Source organism: Drosophila mojavensis, unplaced genomic scaffold (assembly GCF_018153725.1).
Source record: "Drosophila mojavensis isolate 15081-1352.22 unplaced genomic scaffold, ASM1815372v1 contig_74, whole genome shotgun sequence".
NCBI lineage: Eukaryota > Metazoa > Arthropoda > Insecta > Diptera > Drosophilidae > Drosophila > Drosophila mojavensis.
The window spans coordinates 19,256,152-19,277,058 of NW_025318899.1; the positions used below are offsets into that span (position 1 = coordinate 19,256,152).

Sequence of the window (20,907 nt, forward strand, 5' to 3'; positions counted from 1 at the left end):
ACATTTTATGGCCAATTCTTTTTGCCAGCTTTCTGGTTTTCTTTAGGCAGTTCTTTGGCAGGTCTGCAGGTGTTGAACCCATTGTCTAGCACTTACCCCAAGGCAGCAAAAAGTTAGATAATATACTTGTCCAATACCAAATGAACATTTCTAGTTAATCTATGTTTGCTTACCTGAAAGTACAAGATAAAACAATGTTGAATTATTTTACGTTTATAGAAGAAAATATATGTATATGTAGAAATTTAAATATAATTAAGCTTGGCTGATCAGAGCAATTCAATTAAATAGAAAATAATGTTAATTAGAAAAGGATAAATTAAATAATTTAAAAAGTAACTAAAGTATTAAAATTAATAATAAAAAAAAAAAATTATATTGAATAAAAATAAAAACATATGTTCCTAGGTCAGATAGATAAAATGGTGGTTCGATGAAGGAATAAAAAGTTATTTATATTTCAATCCTTGAAATAAATCAATTTGAGATAATCTAGTATTTCGATTTCTACAACTTAGCATACTCATTAAATCTTTTTTTTTTGGGTTTTAACATTTGAGGCTTTTAATTTTTGTTTCAATTCACTTCGTTCCCTAACCCACAATTATTTTTTGTAGTTAGCTTAAACGTTTCTTAAACTTTGCCTCATTCTTCTATTATTATTATTTTGTTTTTTTTTATCAATTTGCATTAATTATAATAATTGCAACATTTTATGCTTCAATACGTTGAGTTGCACGTCGCGTGGGTTTTCTCAGTATTTGTCATGTTGTTGTTGTTGTTGTTTTACTTTTTCTGGGTCAGCGTCACATTTGGGTTAAAAATCGATTTTCGTTTATGATTATTTTGTTGTTGTTGTTGTTGTTTTTGTTTCATTTAGTTTCCGACTGTCTCACATTTGTCTTTCTCACTTTTGCTCTATGCTTTTTATGTTGTGCCGACTTTAAATGCGGACTATGGACTTGTGGGTTGAGTATGTCTTTATGTATGTGTGTGGGTGTGTGGGCAGGTGCCAGAAAATTGTTTAATCGATATGATGGAAGAGCAAGCAATTTGTTGTTGTCCTATTAAAAGAAAACGAATTTGTCAGTAACTGGAATGCTCCATCTATTATTTATTTCTTCGCTATAATGCGATTAAGTGCAGGACAGCTAAAAAAATATCATTGCTGACGTATTCCAATATCTTAGAACACAAAATCCAATAGGCCATATTTCAGTTTCAGAAAGTTCTTATCAAAGTAAATTCGTCATATCGATATAATTTCATTTATGTCTATAACATTTCTCAGCTCCCCTCATAAACAGATTCTTCCAAAAAAAGAAATGAAAACTCTTTACATTCCACCTGCAGGCAACATGAGTGATTTGGTCAAAAGGTTTCCCATGGGTGCATGGTCAAACACTGTTGGCCTCATTTTTGATGTTTGACCTTTTCTCTTCTTAGCTTTTACGCCTGGGGCTGGCTAATTGTCAATGCTCTGTTTGGCCAGTGCCAGTGGCACAAGTGAAAAGCAGGGAATCAAGTAAAAAGAACCCCAGCTAGATTCACTGGCCATTTAATTAGCTAAGGTCAGTTGAGTTTGCTTTCGTTTTGGGAGGTCTGTGGAGCAAAGGCGGAAGAAGTTACTTGCCAAGTTGCATAAGCCGCTGCCTCGCCGTCTTTACTCACTCGCCCCAGCTGGAGTGTGTCTCGAGAGCAACGACAAAGATCTGCTCCCACAACTATTCCCATGCCATGTCAGATCGCAATCTATGTCGCACTGAAGTCGTCTGTGTCTGTGTGTGTGTGGGGAGACGACGCACTTATGCAATTATAACTGTAGGCATTCGAGTATGTAAAAACAACAACAACAACAACAGCAACAATAACAATGGCATTTGCAATTTGTTCAATTGTCAGAGATCTTTCGGCATTTAAGTGGAGCGAGATACTCGCCTGCAATCCATGACGCGATTGTCGTCTTTGGCTCGCATTGCCACAGCCAACAAATTTGTACAGCACTTGGCTGTGTCTTTGGGTCTCTTGCTGTTCAATATTATGGATTTCCCAAGATTTCTCAAACTCAATAGGAATTTGAAAATTTGAAAAGCACAAGTGCGCGATTAGGTAAACAAATGAGTGGATATATTAAAGCTGAAGTGGGGTTTTATGTGGGAAATAAATTTTGTGTTGAAATTACAGAAAGAGATTCTATAATTAATTAATTAGAATGTTTTTTTTTTTTTTAGAAGTACTTTAAATTTTGGTATGTATTTCATAAAATTCTTTTTAGTTAATTATAATATTTAAGGAAATATTATTAATATAATTTTATTATTAGTTTTGTTTTATATTTACTACATAATTTATTAAACTAAATTATTTAATTAAAAAATTATTTTTTTCTTATCTTAATTTTATCATTCTTCTTTTTCTTCTTTTAATATATCGTTATTCCTTCAATTATGGCAATTCACTTAGCAAGGAAATTATTAACATTTCGTTTCCTTTTAAGTCCTTCTGGTTGGTATCTTTGCTATGCATTGCGCTGCTCAATGCTGTCTTATGCATGTCATACCAGCAAAGCGAAAAGCGACCTCTTTCTATGTATTTAACCTAAATTTGTATATGCCTATCATCTTTCCAAATATCTCTATTTCAGCTCTCTCTTTTAATACGGAGTTTGCAAAACATTTAAGAGAATTAACATGTTCCTAGACAATGCTGAGGCATGTTTCACTGGTTTGTGTCTTCGCTATGAGCTGTCAGGTCATATGCAAATGTCTCTTGCATACCATATCTGGCTGATATGCATGTATTTCCCATATATGTCATATCTCTAAACAAAATCTGTTTATTATCTGATTCAAATATTTTTCCTTAAGAGTACTCTGTGGTATATTTCAAAGAAACAAAAGTGCTGCGGACAATCTCTTTTTAACATAAATGTGATTCGTGTCTTTGCTAACGATCTTGGCATGCGACTGCCTAGCAAAATTTTCATACTTATAAGCTTATCTTCTTTAGCTAATTATCTGCTTATTAAAACAATTACTTTATCTACTTATCGTATTATGTACCTCATCTCCAGAGAAACTCAATTGACATTCTCTACTGCCTCAGCACATTGACATTCTTCAACTGCACTTTAGCCCTTTCTAGTGGTTCGTGTCTTTGCTATGCACCTGCCTCTAACTCCGCCTCTGTATGCAAATATCTAAATAATAATTTCCATACCTCTTCGAGTGCAGACCTAGTTCTTGATTAAAACGACTTTCTTGAGATTTTGCCCCATTTTCCCCCCATCAATTTTCTATGCAATTAAATTTCAACTTTGTTTTCTTTCGCTTCTCGTCGTCTGTCAATTGTTGTTCCGTATTTCCTTATCAATTAATACGCCCCTCCTTCCCTCCCTTCTCCTGTGGCCTGATTCTTTTCGCTCATTTTGTATGCAGCGCCAAGTTTCACACAACAATCAACGATGGCCCCACGTCGGCATTCATTTCGCATTGCAAATGATTTGCACCGCCCTGACCCACCCACCCACCTGCCGTCCGCTGGGCTATGACTGTGGCTCTCGCTTCAGCTAGAGCTCCTGTTTCAGCGCGGCATTTCCGTTTCCCGTTCGGCCTGTTGCATAAAAGAACAATCAAAGGTCTTCAAATGATTCGTACGTGATATTTTTGCAAAATCCATTTCTTTCGTTTGCCATTTCACTCTTTCTTTTTTCTTTTTGCATTTTATTTTTGTTTTTTCCTGCGCTGAGGAATTTTCTTATTTTTCCATGTGTGTGTATTTTTTGTGCTCGTTCACCTTTCATTTTCCATTCACCTCGTCTCTTTTGTGTCGTTTGCAGTTGTTGTCTTTAACTCCTTTTATTTACTTCTGTTTTCCTTTTTTTTTTTTTTTTTTTGTTGCTTTACAAATTTACAAATAATTACGCGCAGCAGTAGCCGCAGCGACAGGTAAAAACAATTTTCAGTTTATAATTTACACCTGTCGCTCGACCAACTCAACACGAATTTGCATAAAAACAGAATTTCTCTTTGCCTCTCTCTGTATCTCTGTTCAATTGAACTCCGTATTCAGTGAGTCCCTGCCGGATATCTCGCATCTGAGCGGAATATTCGTTAATTCAATTTAAATACCTTAATGTTTTCACGGACAGAGTTTTCGTTGAACAAAATGCCAAAAAGAAAACATTAAATTCAGTTTAAAATACTATACAATTTTTTTAATGTTTTTTAAATTGAAAAAATCTATATATATCATTTTAATAAAATAGCAACATAAATCATTAAAATAAAAATCAATACAACCCGTTTACGTAACTATTTGCCATCATTTAGGCATTCGTGAAAAGTGTTAATTAAAACTGCGAGACTAAAGAAAAAGTAGTAACACCTTTTATGGGCGAAAAGTTAAATGATTCAATTAAAGTTAAAGTTTAGGCAGAGCAAAGCAACTTCCTGCCAATTGAAAAGATTAGCTGCAATCGTAAGAGCCATTTAGTGAGGATCAAAAGTAATTGCCAAATATGATGGGTCAATAAAACTCAACAAGATGTATTGGTTGTCCAGTGATGGCAAGAGATTTGATAAAGAGTGGGAAAAGACGAGCTGATATACAGTTAAGTGAAAAGGTTTTCATTGTGGCCCATTGGATGGCGAGACAGAGTTCAGCAAATTGGCAACTGGGTCTGCAACGAAAAGTTTCCACAACAAATGTTCGATTGCGATTCGAGTCGATTTCAATGACCTTGAGGCGTCGTTGCACTCACTCTGAATGCAGTTTATATAACAACAGGCCGCAGCTATAGTGTAGGGGGCACCAAATACAACCCACACCAAATAAAGTTTCACCTGCCTGGCATCTAATGGAGCCACCAAAAAGACAAAGACGAGCGAAAACTCGTTTGTAGCGGGTGAATTTCAGTGAAAAGCCGCAAGTCGCATTTGCAGTCACGTTAACTGAATTGGAATTTGGCGTTAATGAATGAGCCAAATGACCAAATTGGCAGCTTGCTCGCTCAGTCGCTCACTCGTTCGATCGTCCTCTAAAACTGTCTGTCAACACTTTTCTCACTGTCGCTGGTCAAGTGCAAAATTCGCTTCTCATCGAGGGTTTCGTTATGCCAAAGCGATCAACGCTCGACTTCAAAGAGACATTGAAAGCTCTGCCCCCACCGTTCCCAACGATCCTCACCTCACCGATCTTCAGCTATGTGATACCAATGTTTGTGCCACATCATGCGAGAGCTCAAGATTTGTGAGCTTGCAAATATTTGTAACTTGGGTTTTAACATTTATTTATTTATTTTTAGTTTTTGTAACTGTTTTGTGCAAGATAAATTGCAAAAGAATTCAGTGAGCAATTTGACAAAAAAAAAAAACCGAACAAATTGAGCTTAAGAAACGAAAGTTTGTTTAAAACATATATAAGGTTAACTTAAAGACTGGAAAGTTACTTGAAATATTCTCTTGCTTTAAGTTATTAAAGTTTACAGTTTCCATTAATATATTTTAAATAATTTCTTAAATTAGAAATATTGAGCGCTATAATAATAATAGCGCAAGAAAAAAATTTTAAAATATAAGTTTAAGTCATAAAATCAATTAAAAATATAATAATGTAATTTTAAGTTCTTATAATTTGTAACTAATTTAATTTTTTATTTCATGATTAAACTCAAGCTACTAAAGTTTGTTTAAAATATTTTAATTTGCAATAAATATTAAAAACGTATTGAAATATATCATTTTTAACTACTTTAAGCATACACCTACATTTTTTATACCCTGAACCCATTGAAAATGGGAAATCAGGGTATAATGGTTTTGTGAAAAGTATGTAACAGGCAGAAGGAATCATCGCAGACCCCATAAAGTATATATATTCTTGATCAGGACGACGAGCTGAGTCGATATAGCCCTGTCCGTCTGTCCGTCCGTCCGTATGAGCAAAAGGATCTCAGAAGATATAAGAGCTAGAGAGCTGAAATTTGGCATGCATACTCGTGTATACCATAGGCAGTACGAGTTTGCATTATTTTTTCGATAACTCATCCGATAACTTTTTTATCGAGAATAATCGAAAAATCGACTTGGGTTTTTCAGCCTAGTTTGAACACTTTTAAACCTGGAGTCTTCAAATTTGCGTTGTATATAAAGTTAATCGATACAAAGATTTTGTAATTTACAGATTTTGGATACCACGCCCCCTTCGCCCCCAATTTGTAAAAAACGCATTTCAAGTACTAGAGACTTGTGCTTTGGAATGTACACACATTTTAGTCATATGATTACGCTTTAAAAGTTTCATTAAGATTGTATGTCTACAAAAGAAATTATTCAACAAATAAATTGTCATAATATTGCACATTGCAGCGCAGCCCAAGCGTAGTCGCTGCTTACTGCGCAGTTAGCAGAGCGCGTGCTTATAAGTGCAGGTGTATGTATGTAAAAGAAGTGCAGAATGATTAGAATATCAGCTTGGAGGGTTCAGGGTATCTCCTAGTCGAGCAGTCTCGACTGGAGCCTTCTTACTTGTTTCTAACTCATCTCAAGCGCTTTTCCCATATTTTCAACTTTTATTTTAACTCAATAACTTATTCAACGAATCTTTTCATTCGCCTTTTGCCTATTTATCAAAATTTTACTTTTCGTTTTTATTTACTGCAAATCTATTGCAATTCAAACTTACCCTATAATCGTAATCATGACGATTTTCGAGGCTTATATCGCTGTACATATCCTCAGTTGTATCACAGTTAGAGCTACGGCCGGAAGAGTTGAAACTCGATGATCTGTACAGTTGGCTGCAAATCGAAAAGAAATCAATTGAAATGGGTAAATATTTCAGCAAATGAATTTTGAATTCAATGAAATTGTAAATTTAACGCATAACTCTAATGAATTTTATAAATGTTTATAGCTGCGACTATTGTGAACGCCTCGGCATGATTTGTGTCTTTACTAAATTTACTTATAAATTGCCCACACTCAACTATAAACTTGAAGCGCTTCGTTTAGCACAGACAGAAACCTTACCATAATGGCATTTCAACTGCAAGTGACTATGCTTCACAAACTGTGTTTAGCCAAGACACACAGCAATGAGATTTGTGCATTGGCTGCTTAGCAGTTAGTGTAGCACAGTGGCTGTCAAACTGAATTAATATACAATCGAATTTATGGTTGTTATTTTTTGTTCATTTATTTTTATATTTACCTGGCTAAGGCATTGGAACTTATTTGCCTGCGGCCGGAGCTGTAAAAGATTAAGAAAATATATGTTAGAATAAAGTAAGATTTAAATATAGCAAACTATATACATATATAAAGTCAAGTTACAATAGACCAAACATTGTAAAAACTGTTAATCAAGATTTAATTAAATCTCCTAAACGCCCCAATAAATGGCCATTAATCGCCCTTCGATTGGAAGCCCCGTTAAGACATTTCTATAAACTGATTGTGCATTGAGCGAAAAATGCAAATAAACTTGTTGACATTGAAGAAAGAAGGAAAACTGTAACAACAACAGCAAAAACAGCAACAAGACCAACAACAAAAGCAACCAAACGTCAGAGACAAAATAATTGCGACGAAAATAACTAAAATTAAGTTGTAAAAGTGGAAGAAAAGAAAAAATAAAAATAAATAAAGCAATAACAACAGCAACAACAAGTATAAAGTGCATTTAGAGAAAAAGTGTCAAACGTAAGAAATGTGGAAATATTTTTGCATGTGCAGGTGTGTGGAAATTGTTGGGAGACATTTGAATTTGGTGCAGCGAGTTTTCTATGTGAAATTCTTAAAGATGTATGTATAAATTGAGATAAACATATATATTTCATACATATAAATTAAACAATTAATATATTTATAAGGTATTCAAATATATAAATTTGTATAAATAACATAAATATAAAATTTTATATTTTGTAATAAAAAAATAAATTATCATAAAACTATAGATTAACATATAAAAATCAAATAACAAAAAAAAAAATAAATAAATAAATAAAAAAATAAATAAAATATATATGTATATATACAAAAAAAAAATTATAAGATAAATTAAAATATATAAAAATAAATAAATGAAATTAAATATTAAAAAAAAAATTAAAAAATATCAATAAACAGAAATAATGGAAATTTAAATTAATAAAAATATAAAAGAATACAATTAAAACGAATACGAACAAAATTAAAGACAATAATTTAAATAAAACCCATTTCAATATTTATTTTTATATAAAAATAAGTAAAAATATTTGTCGCTTGAAGAAATAATTTTCGTTTGCCTGCAAGTGAAAAACTTCAAAGAAAATATTTGTGTTAAATGCGTTACATATGAACAAGTGCAAATGGCTTTAAAACTGTATACATTAATTTAAAATACACAAGTTAACAGCTGCGGAAGCTGCAAAGAAACTTTTATAATTCAAGCCAAAGCGTAGCTATTTTTCAGCTAAATTGAAATTAAAAGCAAAATTTCAGGTCAAATGTTTGCCCAAAATTTAAAATTAAAAATTAATAACAAAGCAACAAACTGCATAGCAACAACAATTAAAAGCTTGTATGAGGTTCGGTGTTAGCCTCGCCCAACCACAACCCAAGTGACCATGCCCACAAAGTGAACTCATTAACCCACTTTGCACAGTTGGGCTAGAAATAAAAAAAATAAAAAAAAGGAAAAAAAAAATGTCTCATCTGGCTTGTGAGTTATTTTCAGCAAGGCTATAAAACGCGAGCAGAAATAAACTAAAGAAAAACTATAATTAGAAGAAGAAGAGCAACCAATGCGAATTGCAAAGTTTTTCCAAGCCAAATAAATAAGACGAACTACTTTGATTCAGTTATATGTGAGAAAAACAACCAAATGAAGAAGAGAAGAAAAAACATATTTAAATTTATAAATCAGTTGGCAACACTTGCCCGCAAATTGGCAACGCGAAAATTGTCCAAAGTGTTGGCTCGACCAGCAATTTGAATGTGTTGCAAAGTTGCGCAATTTGTGCAGCAATTTTCAGCAGCTGAAAAATGAAAACTGGAGGGAAAACTGGAAGTTTCATATGTGGCGAAGCAAATGCTCTTTATCAAACATATGTGAGTATACCTATTTGAAGTGCTTGAAACATTGAAGCGGAAATCGTGTTGAATGTAATTTTCGTAATTTTTTCATTCCATTTTTTTGCTGGCCATGTTGAGGGGCAAGTCGAGTATGCCTTGGCCGCAAAGGAAATGTAAGACATCATACAAAATTAGAATAGGAAAAACAATCTTATGAGTAAAATATAAGGGATTTCGTATTGCTGAAATAGAAATTACCCTATAAAGTGAATGACATTTGCAAAGAAGACCCTCTAAAAGAGTGATGAGAAGGATATATATCAATAGAGGTTTCAGCATATGATATATGTATATATGTGTATATATAAAATAAGGAAAAAATATATCGAATCTATGGAATGTAGAGAAAAAAGGAGCGAGTATTGACAGAATGGCGAGTGAGAGAGAGAGAGAGGGGTAGAGAGTGAGAGAGAGACAAATGCACTGAATAGAAGCACTAATTTTAGGAGAAAAAGAAAGAGACTGTGATTATGTGTGATAGAAAGAGTGACAGAGCGAGTGTGTGTACGCGAGAGAATGTGAGAGACAGAGAGAGGAAAAAAGCGACTATTGACAGAATACAGCGAATTTACCGAGCGAGGCAGAGGCAGAGAGAGAGAGAGAGAGAGAGAGAGAGAGAGAGAGAGAGAGTAATGCATTGAATAGAAAAGTTAATTTCAGCTATTTTAATTTTTATTTTAAAAGTACTTTGTGGTCCTTCATAGGATTTTTGATAAATTCTTAATAAATTTTAAATAAATCTAGCATCAACATACATATTTTAAATAGTAACATCAACGACGTTTATCTGCCCATCTCTGGCATACCCGTGTCATGCCATTCGTGCAGGGTATAAAAACAATTTGAGCAATGCAGTTGGCGTTGATTTGTTTGATGCAGTGGTTTTTCGCATTTGATTTCATTGATGCAAATTGAAATTGGCATCAAAAGTGGCAAAATGGCAGCCGAAAATTTAAGCCAAATGTGGCAGCAGGTGCAAATCAGCAATGTGCTTTACGACATTAGAATGCGGCATGAGTCGAGCAACTGCAGCAGAAAATGGAGTATTTGACTAAGAGACAGCTTATGTCAAAACTAACTAACTAAAAACAAACAGAAAAAAACTAAAAGTTATTAACCCAAATTGTAGTTGAACAAGTTTTCAAAAGCTTCGCTCGCATTAAAATGATAGAAGCAAAAAAAAAAAAAAAAAAAAAAAACAGTGTATTTAAATAAAAAACAACGCACCGAGCTGACAGTTAATTATAAAAACGATCAAGGTAATGACATGTAATCAGCAATAAAATAAAAGCGAAAACCACAGCGGCGAAGCGGTTTAAATAAAACATGTTTAAGGTCACATTTGGTGTTTTATTATTATTATTATTATATTTACTTTTTTTTTTATATACAAAATCAATTGGCAATGTGCGCTAATATTTGGCCAGCTGTACGTCTCTGCTAGGTAACCTTGATATGCCCAATTTCTCAGGCTCCGTTAAATGAACAGCAACAACCACTTTGCAAACCACTCGCAATTTTTGTGTAATTGAAACGCCGACCGGAAATTGATTATTAAATTTCGTCTGTTTTCAAGTCCCTCAAAATACTTTTGCTCTCTTTTGCATTGTCTTTCGTTATATTGTATATATATATATATATGTATATATATCATAAATATGATAAGGTTTGCATATACATATACATGTATTTGTATATAAGAATTGTTGCACAAAAGATGAAGTTTAGATACTCTATAAAATCGATGGAATCGTTTCTTTATATGAGTTTTATAATGTCAGCTTCGATCCCAACAATGTAAAATCGAACCTTTCTCTCTTTCATTAGCTTTTCGCTCATACTCACTCTCATTCTCTCTCTCTTTCTAACACTGAGAAACTTATTCCATTTAGTCTATTGCTTCAGTTTATATGGGAATATTTAACATTTTTGCGGCAACTAAAAGCTAAGATATCTTAAAGGTAAAACAATACCCTAACTTTCTTATATTTATTTTTAATTTGTAAATATGCTTACAAGTATATGCTAAATATATACTGCACATATAAGCCCAAGATTAGATATTCTCAAGGAAGACAAGCAAAGTCTGACAAGACCGAGCAAACAAGAGAATTTGCTAAACTTGGTCATAACAGAACTTTTTCGCTAACAAATTTAAATATGTCAAATCTAATAAACAGAAATTCAAGCTAAATATTGTTATCTTTAAAGTGTTGATTTAGCTTTAATTTATCTATAAAAGAATTCAAGCTAAATCTATTATCATAATGTAGATTTAGTCCATTTATTTTATTTCATTTACTCATCTTTCAAAAGTTTAATTGATTTAAAAGAGAATTCAAGCTAATTAAAAAAATTAATTTTAAAATTCCCAGAAAAACATTATTGTTAATATAATATATGTTATTGTTATAATAATATATGTTTGTATGCTTAAACATACCTATTCCTCTTTTATCTAGATGTATATCAAATATCATACTCTTCTCAAAATATTATCAACTCAACATGTTTCTATATATAGCATTTACCCAGACATTTCAAATGACAAGCTCTCGTGTTGATCAAGAGAACCCGGTGCAAAAAAAAAGCACACCTGTTGCATCAGCTACTCCCGCTCAAAGCCTTGCTCTCGCTCATCATTAAAATACTTCAGTTAGAGGCACGCTCATTACCCCTCGTCGTGCTCCCCTTTGCCGCCCGTCGCGCCCTGTTGCCCTATCTCTTTTACGCCCATTGCGTTCCGCTTGGTTTGCAGCTGAGAATTTTGTTTCGCTCGCAAAGGGCATTAAAATATACGAGGGGCCAGAGGGCGCACGTTACATGCAATGGCAATTCGCATAAATAAAAGATTTACATTTAAATTTCATACTATATTTTGTGAAATGACATAACTAGAAAGTTTTGCTAAAACTGTTGATTATGTGAATAGGTTAGTTGAAGAGTGAGAGAGACGGAAAGCGAGAGAGACGGAAAGCGAGAGAGACGGTTCATTGCTGTAGTTTAGGTTTTTTTTTAAATCAAATGGCATTAAATATGCAAATATTATTGCATATTAATAAATTCTGCTTCCATAATATAAAACTTTTCAATATAGTTCGTATATAGAAAATATCTACAACAGCTGCTATAGCATCTAGATTCTAGTGGGTCAAAAGTGAAAGATTTGATCGGGAGTTATGGTATAAGTTATGGATGGGTAAAGCTTGTTAAAGAGCTGAGATCTAACCCAGCTAGAAGAACATATTTTATAAATGTCCAACAAGAAGCCTGATTCGAAATTTGAATAAATGCTTAATGAACCGAAATGGATTATACATATCTATAACTAAATATATACAGATATGTATATAAGTTAAATTCAGCCTAGTCTGAAAATAAAATGAAATATCTAAGCCCATAGAGCGCTTCAGTTCTGCGCTGACTGGGAAATCCGACCTCCTCCTCCTTAGGTATTCTTAATTTATGTAACTATATATATTTAAAACTAAATATATAAAGGTATAACTATATAATATAACTACCCTTTGCCTATACTATATATCTATATCTCTCTCCTATAACTATTATCTATAACATCGCCCAACTTACACAGCTCTGCGCTCAAGCATTACATTCACATTCTCTAGCTAAGTTTCACATGCCGTCCCCTTCCTCTGGGGGCGCTGCACGCCTTAAAAACTTGAAAGTTTTTTGTGTTTAATTAAAAGTGACTTTCCTAGCAGTTAGTTGAAAACGCTAAGATATGACAATAGTTGGCGTAATTAAGTGAGCTTTTCACCTGTGCACAGTTTTCCAAATAAACGGTACTGTGAAACATAAACGATGCCCTAATGTCCATAAAACTAGTAGTAAATGCGGTTTCTCAGGTAATTGAATGAACCGCTTCTCAGGGGCGCTTGAAAGCTGTGCTTAGACACTGGCCAACCATCCTTTGGCAATCGCAATGCATTGCGGCAATCAAGTATAACACGAACTATGGCCAGAAAACTAAAACTAAAAGTAACTGTTAGAAGTACTTTGAGGCATTGAGGCGTTTCATAATATACTATGTAAACATATATATTTATATTGAACTACAGCAATAAAAGCAACTTCTGTAAAACATTTGGCATTTGCATGCGATGTAGCAAATATTTATGAAGCCAAAAAGTAGGTCAATCTATAAACCTGAGAGAGCTGCTAGAGCTAATACTACAGCCGGCAATCAATTAGACAGTAAGCCAGGTGTTTGATTGATTGTCTCGGGGGATGGGCAAGCGGCCGTCAGTCTACGCCAAGCCTTATTGTTTATTTGAGTCGAAAATATCAGCCATCGTAAATAATAATACAAGTAAATAAAATAAAAACTCAGCTCTGTTCAGGTTCCATTGTCTGCTTTGAATTTTAAGCAGCGAAGTTCAAGAAACTCGCAACTTTGGCTGATTATTTAATTTTATTTGTTTTTTTTTTTTTTTACCTGACTTCTCTTCTGTCTCTCCGTCAACTACCTTTCCGCATAAAAAGAAGGCTTACGGCTTATGACTTATAGCCAAAGCAGAAGTATTCATTATTTAGTTGAATCGTTAAAACTTTCGTCTTGACTGCTGCTTTGACTTTTACCTTATTTGCAACCGGGCAACAGGTAATGTAGCAAGTGCGGCAAACAGGTCTATTCACATACTATGTAGATATTTGGAGAGGCAAAGGGCAGCAGGCAGCGGGCAGCGGGCAGCGGGACTGAGTTTTGTTTTGAATTTTGTGAAACGCGACCCTTTGTCAGGTGACTTGAACAAGGTTTTAATTAGCAGTTGACTGTTAACATGCGCACTTGACACGGTCACAACAATGATTTAAGCAGACGTTGACAATAAACCACAATGAGAACTGAACGAGCGGTGATGTAATTTTAGATCTATCTACAAAATAAATGTTCTTAAATTGGGCATACAAATTAGATATTAGAATGGTATAATAATAGAAAATGAATGTACATTGAAATAAATGCGCCTATTTATTAATTTTTATAAAGCTATTTTTAAATGTAAAAGAATATGTGAGGAAAAATAATTTAACAAGAAATAATTGGAAAAAGAATAAATAAAATAAAATATATAATAAAATAATAATAAAATATATAGATAAAAAAATATTGAAAAAGAAAATTAAACAATAAATATAATATATAAAATGATAAATATTAAAATATTTTATAATTAAAATATAAAGCAAGAAAATGTATCAAAAATATTAATTAATAAAATTACAAATAAATACAATAATAAAATTTTTTTAATTTTCAAAAAATTACAAATTTTTTCTTTTAGTTAGAAATATTTTCAAAAAATGATTAAAAATATTTACAAAAAAAAAATAAAAAATAATAATATTTAGACATAATAAATTATGTTAACAAAATATAAACTATCAATCATTAAAAAAAAAAAAACAAATATTTATAATAATAAAGACCCTTTCAGGCTATATTCAATCAGTAAAGAAATATATGGGTATAATAACATTTCAATGTAACCTAAAGTTGTGTAATCAATTCAAAGGAAATATTCAATATTCATTATATTATATTATATGAACTCTAGGCTAAAATATCAAAGGATGATTAATCTATTTTAGTTGCAAGAGCATTTACAAAAGTATAAAAATAATAAACATTTATATGTAAAACATAAACAGTAAAACAGACAGTATTCAGCAAACTATTCACCAAAGCTAAGAAAAATGTTTGGCTATATATCCTTTCAATACAAATAAAATTTGTAATAGTTGTTTGTTTCTTCATCTATCCTATATGTACCTATAAAATATCTCATTGTCTGCATTGCGCCCTCTTATAAAAGGTGAACAATGTTTGAGTGCACGACTCAAAGATCTTTTATTGTCGTGCTAGCAGAAATCAATTGAAAGCTGTTTTATGACAAAAAGAGAAGTCAACAAAATATGTGAGAGCAGAAGGGGTCAAGACATATTGCGATTTCTATAGAAATACAGGTAACAGTTACATATACATATATACAAACATATATATAAATATATATATTTAGCTGACTCACAATTGACCGATTGTTTAGCAAAAGCAACAAAAACAAATTCAGGCGAAAGTGTTTATGTGGGTGTTTGTTTGCCAGCAAGTGGGCGTGCCTCAGTGTGGTTTCTTTTTCTTAAGAATTAATACATTTAACAATGCTTTACATGACAGTTAAGTGCAACAACGACAACAACAACAATTCGCAAACCATATATTATTAAGTATACGCACGTTTTTCTCATATGACTGCGGTCATAGGGAAAATATTCATAATATTCATCATCCATATGAAGTTTGTTGCCTCTGTAGATTTATATAGAGTATATATATATGTATATGCTAGTCAGTTATATTTCTTGTTGTTTATATATTTGTATTTATTTATTAACGCTTATCTGTGCGTTAACTCATTTGCTTATTGTTTGGGCCATTGGCCGCAGTGCGCGTCATGGCAAAATGCCTTCAAGTTGTATTCGCTTGGATAAGATAAACATTAATTAGCCAGTGAAGCTTTTAGCTTGTTTTCAGTTACATGAGTTGGCACTTGATTGGGAGTAGGAGCACACAGCACAGGGAGCACTTGTTCAAGGTGAAATATTATTTATATATATGTATATGTATTTATATATATGTTTTCTCTTTTTTTTCAGTTCAGTTTATTGCCGCAGAAATCACACTTGTTCACATTAATCCTTGGCCAACTGTCGCCTTAGCATTCACTTTTTTTATGGACATTGATTTGGCTTGACTTGACTAAGCACATAAAAATCAAGCACAAAAAAAATAATTCAATTTTAGACACACTTTCGAAATGGGCCAACATCCACTCTAGCCACACTTTACTTTTCAATATAAATAACAACAACAACAGCATCAAGCAAGACAATTGCAACTCTTGTTTTTATGGCTAATACTGTGCAGACACGCGCTTTTCATTTTGGCGCTTTTCTTGGCTCTGATAACGTCGTTAAATAGCGCCGCAGAAAGCGAAAATGAAATCGAAACCAAAAATGAAAATCAAATCCAAAGCAAAATGAAATTCATGTGCAGCAACTGCAACTTAACCGACTTTTATGGCTGCTTAAGTGCAATTAAGGCTATAAACTGATTTGATTTTGATTGATGCGGCGCAGCAAAGGGTGTGCAATAAGACCAACACAAAGACAAAGACATAGACCAAGACACGAACACAAAGCAAATGGAAAAGAGAGTGTGACAAACTCACTAGACTTTATACAACTGCGATTCAGTTTGTAATTTGCTGATTCAAGGCATTGAAAGGCATTTGCTAAGATTTTCATTTTCATGGATGGAAAAGGGCGTGTGCAATGCCCAATGCAGTCACGTGTGTGTGAGTGTGTATGTGTGTGCCAGGTAGACAGACATGTCAGAGGTGGAAATGCACGAGACTTGATGCGTTCGTCTGCGTTCCTCTCTCTTTCTCTCTCACACACACACACTCTCTATAAGCATGTGCAACAGAAATAAAAAATATATATATACATATATATCTTTAGTTTAGGCCGTTCGTCAGTTGTTGACGCTTGTTGCAGCCATTAAGGCGTGACGCCGTAAATTGCCAAAGTGTAAACTACAATAGAAACAAGCACGGCGAGTGCTTAAAAACAATAACTCATACTAAATAGTAAATACTTTGTACGCGCCACAACAAAACGCGAAAGCGAAATTTATTACCAAAAAAAAACAACTAAAATATATATATCTCGTATTTATAACTATTCGTCTTCGCACTCATCACAAATGTTTCGCTGCGTTTGGGGCAAGACTTTCACATACATTTTTCTATCGCCCGGTGGAATTTTGTGTAGATTTCTATATGGCCACGCCGGAACCGATTGTGTGACGACGGATGCGTTTCGGATGCTAAACAATACGCAGCAAAAATTCGCAAAACGGCAGAGCGAAACAGTTAAGACAAACGCGAACCGCACACGTTTGCAGCTAGTTTCGAACTAAAAATCAACGCAGACTCAATCCAAAAGGCGGCTAACAAACAGGTTCGACGCAACCAAAGACAAGAGAGAGAGAGCAAGCGAACGACAGAGAGAGAGAGAGAGAGAGAGAGAAAACAGCAACAACAATGAGCGTAGCAAAACATAACACACAACACATTGACCAAGTGAGTTCGCTCAATAGAGAAGCATCCGAAACTATTTGATAGTGCGTGGGCGATGGAGCCAAACAATGCTGCCAGCTAGTTGAAAAGGCCAAAAAAGGTTAACAGAGTGCATCAAAAATATATAATAAATATAAATAATATACGCTTAAATTAGTATCTCCCTCAATTAATTACTTTTATTACTTTTCATTTACTTTGCTTAATCATTTCTTATTCACAAAATCTGGCAGCCTCAGCTCTGCATAAAAAAGATGCCACTGCACTTGCAACACGTTCGCTTGCAACATGCTCGCAGCGAGCCGATAAGAACTTGGCCAATACTAAAATGCTGCAGCACTAAGGGAATTTTCATATATATAGATATATATTTATTTAACTGTCGTGCTTTTTATACTTTTTACACTGCAAAGTTAACGTTTTGGCTGCCAAGATGTCGCGCTGACACGTTGCCAGCAAACGGCAAAACGCGCTGCCAAAAACTGTAAAACGTGGGCCAATTACCAACAGCCAAGAGCTGCCAATTAGCATTGCAGTTAGACTACCAAAAAGTTTATCAAGCAGTTACCGGCTACCTTAGGCCAAATTAATGGAGCTTAAAAGATACGAGCTCTATAATTTATGCCTCTAATTTTTCTCTGAAGTGACAATCGCAGTGAATTCAAAATGGAAGATAATAGAGATATTATGTATGCGGCACATAAGTCATTGCTCATCAGGCAGCTAGAAACGCGGCTTAAGTTCCGGATGAGTTCAAAAGTGAGAAGTTATCCTAGAGAATTCAGGATAATGCTATGCGGAATGTTTAGGGCAAAGGAATTGATCGTAAAGCAAGTAATGCTTATAAGAATAATACTGATAAGGGAAATGAAAGCAACTATATATTATATATTATTGTACTAGTACATTATCCTTATCATTAGCAATATTATAATAAGAATAAGAATAATAATAATGTTTCCAATAAGGAAGAATTATCATAGCTGCAGTAATGATTATGGTTATGATTAATCGTGATAGTAATTCTTATGACAAAGACAATGAAATCGACTAAAATGGAAATTGAAATTGCATTGAAAAAATTTCTAATAATTGATGGACTATACTAAATATATATCAGTTAATCATTGGCAGTGTCAGCATCATTGCCTTATGCTTGTCATTATCATTACTATTGCCATATTTACATAACGCATTCAATATGAATAAGGACAATAAAAATGAGTATCAAAGCAAATATTTTTTATATATTTAGAAGGATCAAAACATTGGATCTACTATGATGTTACTCTTATTGTCAAATGACAATGTTGCATGTCATTATCATTCTGCACTGTCGTACAAGGTACACGAATATAATGATAAAGGAACACCTAACGATTCATAGTAGGCAATGAAATAAAATTCAGCTGAAGATTTGGCGTACTCTGTAACAGTATACAAATATTGTCATTCAAATGTTTTCTTTGCAGCAAGAAACATTTTTAAAAAATCTAAATTAAATTTTTATTTTGTAAGTTGTAACCAAAGACCAATGTGGGCATTTAAAACAGTAATCCCATTTGAGACGGCTGTCAAGCTGCATCCTCAATGCCGAAAATGGCCTACAGTGTGCTGGTTATTCTTGAAAATCTATGGAATGTTTAAGTACGCGATTTTGGATCAAAATCGTTTCTTTTGGATTGAGCTAGGCTGTATAATTTCATGCCTTTTGTTTATCAAATGGTGGCTCTGGCTAAGGAACACTAAAGTAAGTTAAAGCTAGATATCCGAGTTGTGTTATGATTAACCACTTGCTGCGGCCATAGCAGAGGCTCGAACAGGCAGTAATAGACGAAAGGAAGCTCAATCAGCTACATTTTGAGGAGAGTTTGGGTGAGCTTCTATTGGCTGCAAAACTGAAGGCTGACAAACAGGAGGAGGAGCAATCAGATAATTTATCGATGATGGACACTGCAAGGGATAGTAACTCGGACATGTTAGTGGATACATCCACTCCACGCACCGAGACCGGCAATGAGTCTCAGGCAAGTTCGTCATCGAATTCTCTATGCCCTACCACCAGGTACATCCAAACCAACAAGAAGAAGTCAGCCCCTATCAAGCGCAAGCATCCAGTGCCCGAAACAATGGCTGTACCTAAAAAGTCCCCCAAGTGGAGACTTTAGACTTTGGCCTTTTTTTTAATTTTTAGTCTCAGGGAGGGGAGCCAACAGAGTTCCATATTTTTTATATGTTCATAAGTTTTTTAAAATTTCCAGGTTAATATAGTTAAATTAAAGTGACAGAGTAAAAAAAAAATAAATAAATAAATTGAGCTACAGCACTTTCCCCCGTTTATTCTTAAATGCAAGTTCAACGTCATTTAAATATATTTCTCTGACGAAAGCAATGTTCAAGTTTTTCTTCCCAGACAATGCAAAAAACAAAGACATTAGCATGACAAATTAACGCTGGGAATAATCGGATGCAATGGCTGGAAAGTTAAGAGCTAGCCACACAATTTACGAGGCACTTGCATGAAGGTTAAACCTTAACTGATTGCACCGGCTGCATCTGCATCTTAATTAGATGAAATTTTCTCACAGCTAATTAGGATTAGAGAGTGCAAAGAAAACTGAAACTGCAGTTAGTTCCTGGCCAGCTTTTGGGTCAATTGTGAGTTGACAAAAATAAAAGAAATATATATGTGCAAGCATATATATAATGCGGCCTAAATTCTGTTGAACAGAAGAAAACTAAGAGTTGACAGAATTGCCGCAAGCCAAAACTCGTTTTCGTAACTCCTCTCTCTCTCTCTCTCTCTCTCTCTCTCTGTCCGTTTCTCTCTTGTGCGCATTCCAATGGCATGACAACCCCTTTAACAATAATGCAAAAAGTCCGCAAAACTTGTAACCAAGTCAAGCCGAACCGAAGAAGCGGCTCGCAGCTCGAGGCTCCAGTCTCGACGCTGCTGCAGCTACCTTCAACCTTTTCACTTGCAACTCACAAGGCGAAACTCTCAAGCAGACTTGACGCAAGGGCCGTCAGCAACAGAGAGAGAATCGCTTCCCAACTTCGTTGACAAGGCAAACAAATAAAAATAAACTCTAAGAGAAACAGGAAATGAACAAGTGATAAACATAGCTGGCCATAAGGAAATGCCAGCCTAACCAGAACTCAGAGAAAATCTTACACACATTTTATACGACTTTTCTAATCTGCAGCAATTAATCGGTCGAGTTTATGCGCTGCCTTGAACCAGACTATTAAAGGCCAGAAAAATAGCAAAACAAAAGCATTAATTTTGTGTGCCAAAACGAAAAACATTTATGCGATTCATGAATACTTGAAATATTCAATATACAAAACAATTGAAATATGAAAATTCGATAAGCTAAACGAATTTTGCTTTTACTTTAGTTTTAGTGAAATATGGATAGGGATCATAAAATTTCTGTTATATACAAACAATTAAAATAATATATGAATATTTCTTAATACATATGCAAAGCATGCATATATACAGTGGCTTATTTTATAATCAATTTATAAACCATAACCAAATGGGAACAACAAATGAAATGAAAATGCGTTAGGATCGTATGAAGCTCTACGTGAAAACCAAAGGCAACCCAAAAACT

The 20,907-nt window shown here is 33.9% G+C and overlaps 2 protein-coding genes and 1 long non-coding RNA gene across 10 annotated transcripts in view; 2 read left to right on the forward strand and 1 right to left on the reverse strand.

The window, feature by feature from the left end:
• The window catches only part of LOC6582963 (rab11 family-interacting protein 3), a 57,993-nt gene that overhangs the window by 20,438 nt on the left and 16,648 nt on the right, over positions 1-20,907 (reverse strand). For 5 of the 7 annotated variants that reach the window (XM_015162667.3, XM_015162662.3, XM_002008608.4 and 2 more), the window contains 2 exons: positions 7,213-7,251; positions 6,685-6,799 (listed from right to left, as the gene is read on the reverse strand). In XM_015162667.3, the coding sequence (XP_015018153.1) occupies positions 6,685-6,799; positions 7,213-7,251 (154 nt within the window). Of the gene's footprint in view, positions 1-6,684; positions 6,800-7,212; positions 7,252-15,378; positions 15,397-16,944; positions 17,102-20,907 lie in introns of those variants that run through there. The other 2 variants (XM_015162666.3, XM_015162668.3) reach the window with 2 other exon arrangements.
• LOC116804390 lies at positions 6,739-7,302 on the forward strand. Its single transcript, XR_004364388.2, has 2 exons — positions 6,739-6,830; positions 6,916-7,302. It is a non-coding gene; the product is annotated as an uncharacterized LOC116804390 (long non-coding RNA).
• Positions 18,727-19,624, forward strand: LOC6582964. 2 transcript variants are annotated; one of them, XM_015162671.3, is made up of 2 exons: positions 18,727-19,034; positions 19,093-19,624. In XM_015162671.3, the coding sequence occupies exons 1-2, from the start codon at positions 18,819-18,821 to the stop codon at positions 19,450-19,452; spliced, it is 576 nt and encodes a 191-aa protein (XP_015018157.1). In that variant the 5' UTR covers positions 18,727-18,818; the 3' UTR covers positions 19,453-19,624. The 2 variants fall into 2 exon arrangements, with proteins under 2 accessions (XP_015018157.1, XP_015018156.1); XM_015162670.3 differs by having other exon boundaries at positions 18,728-19,034; positions 19,096-19,624.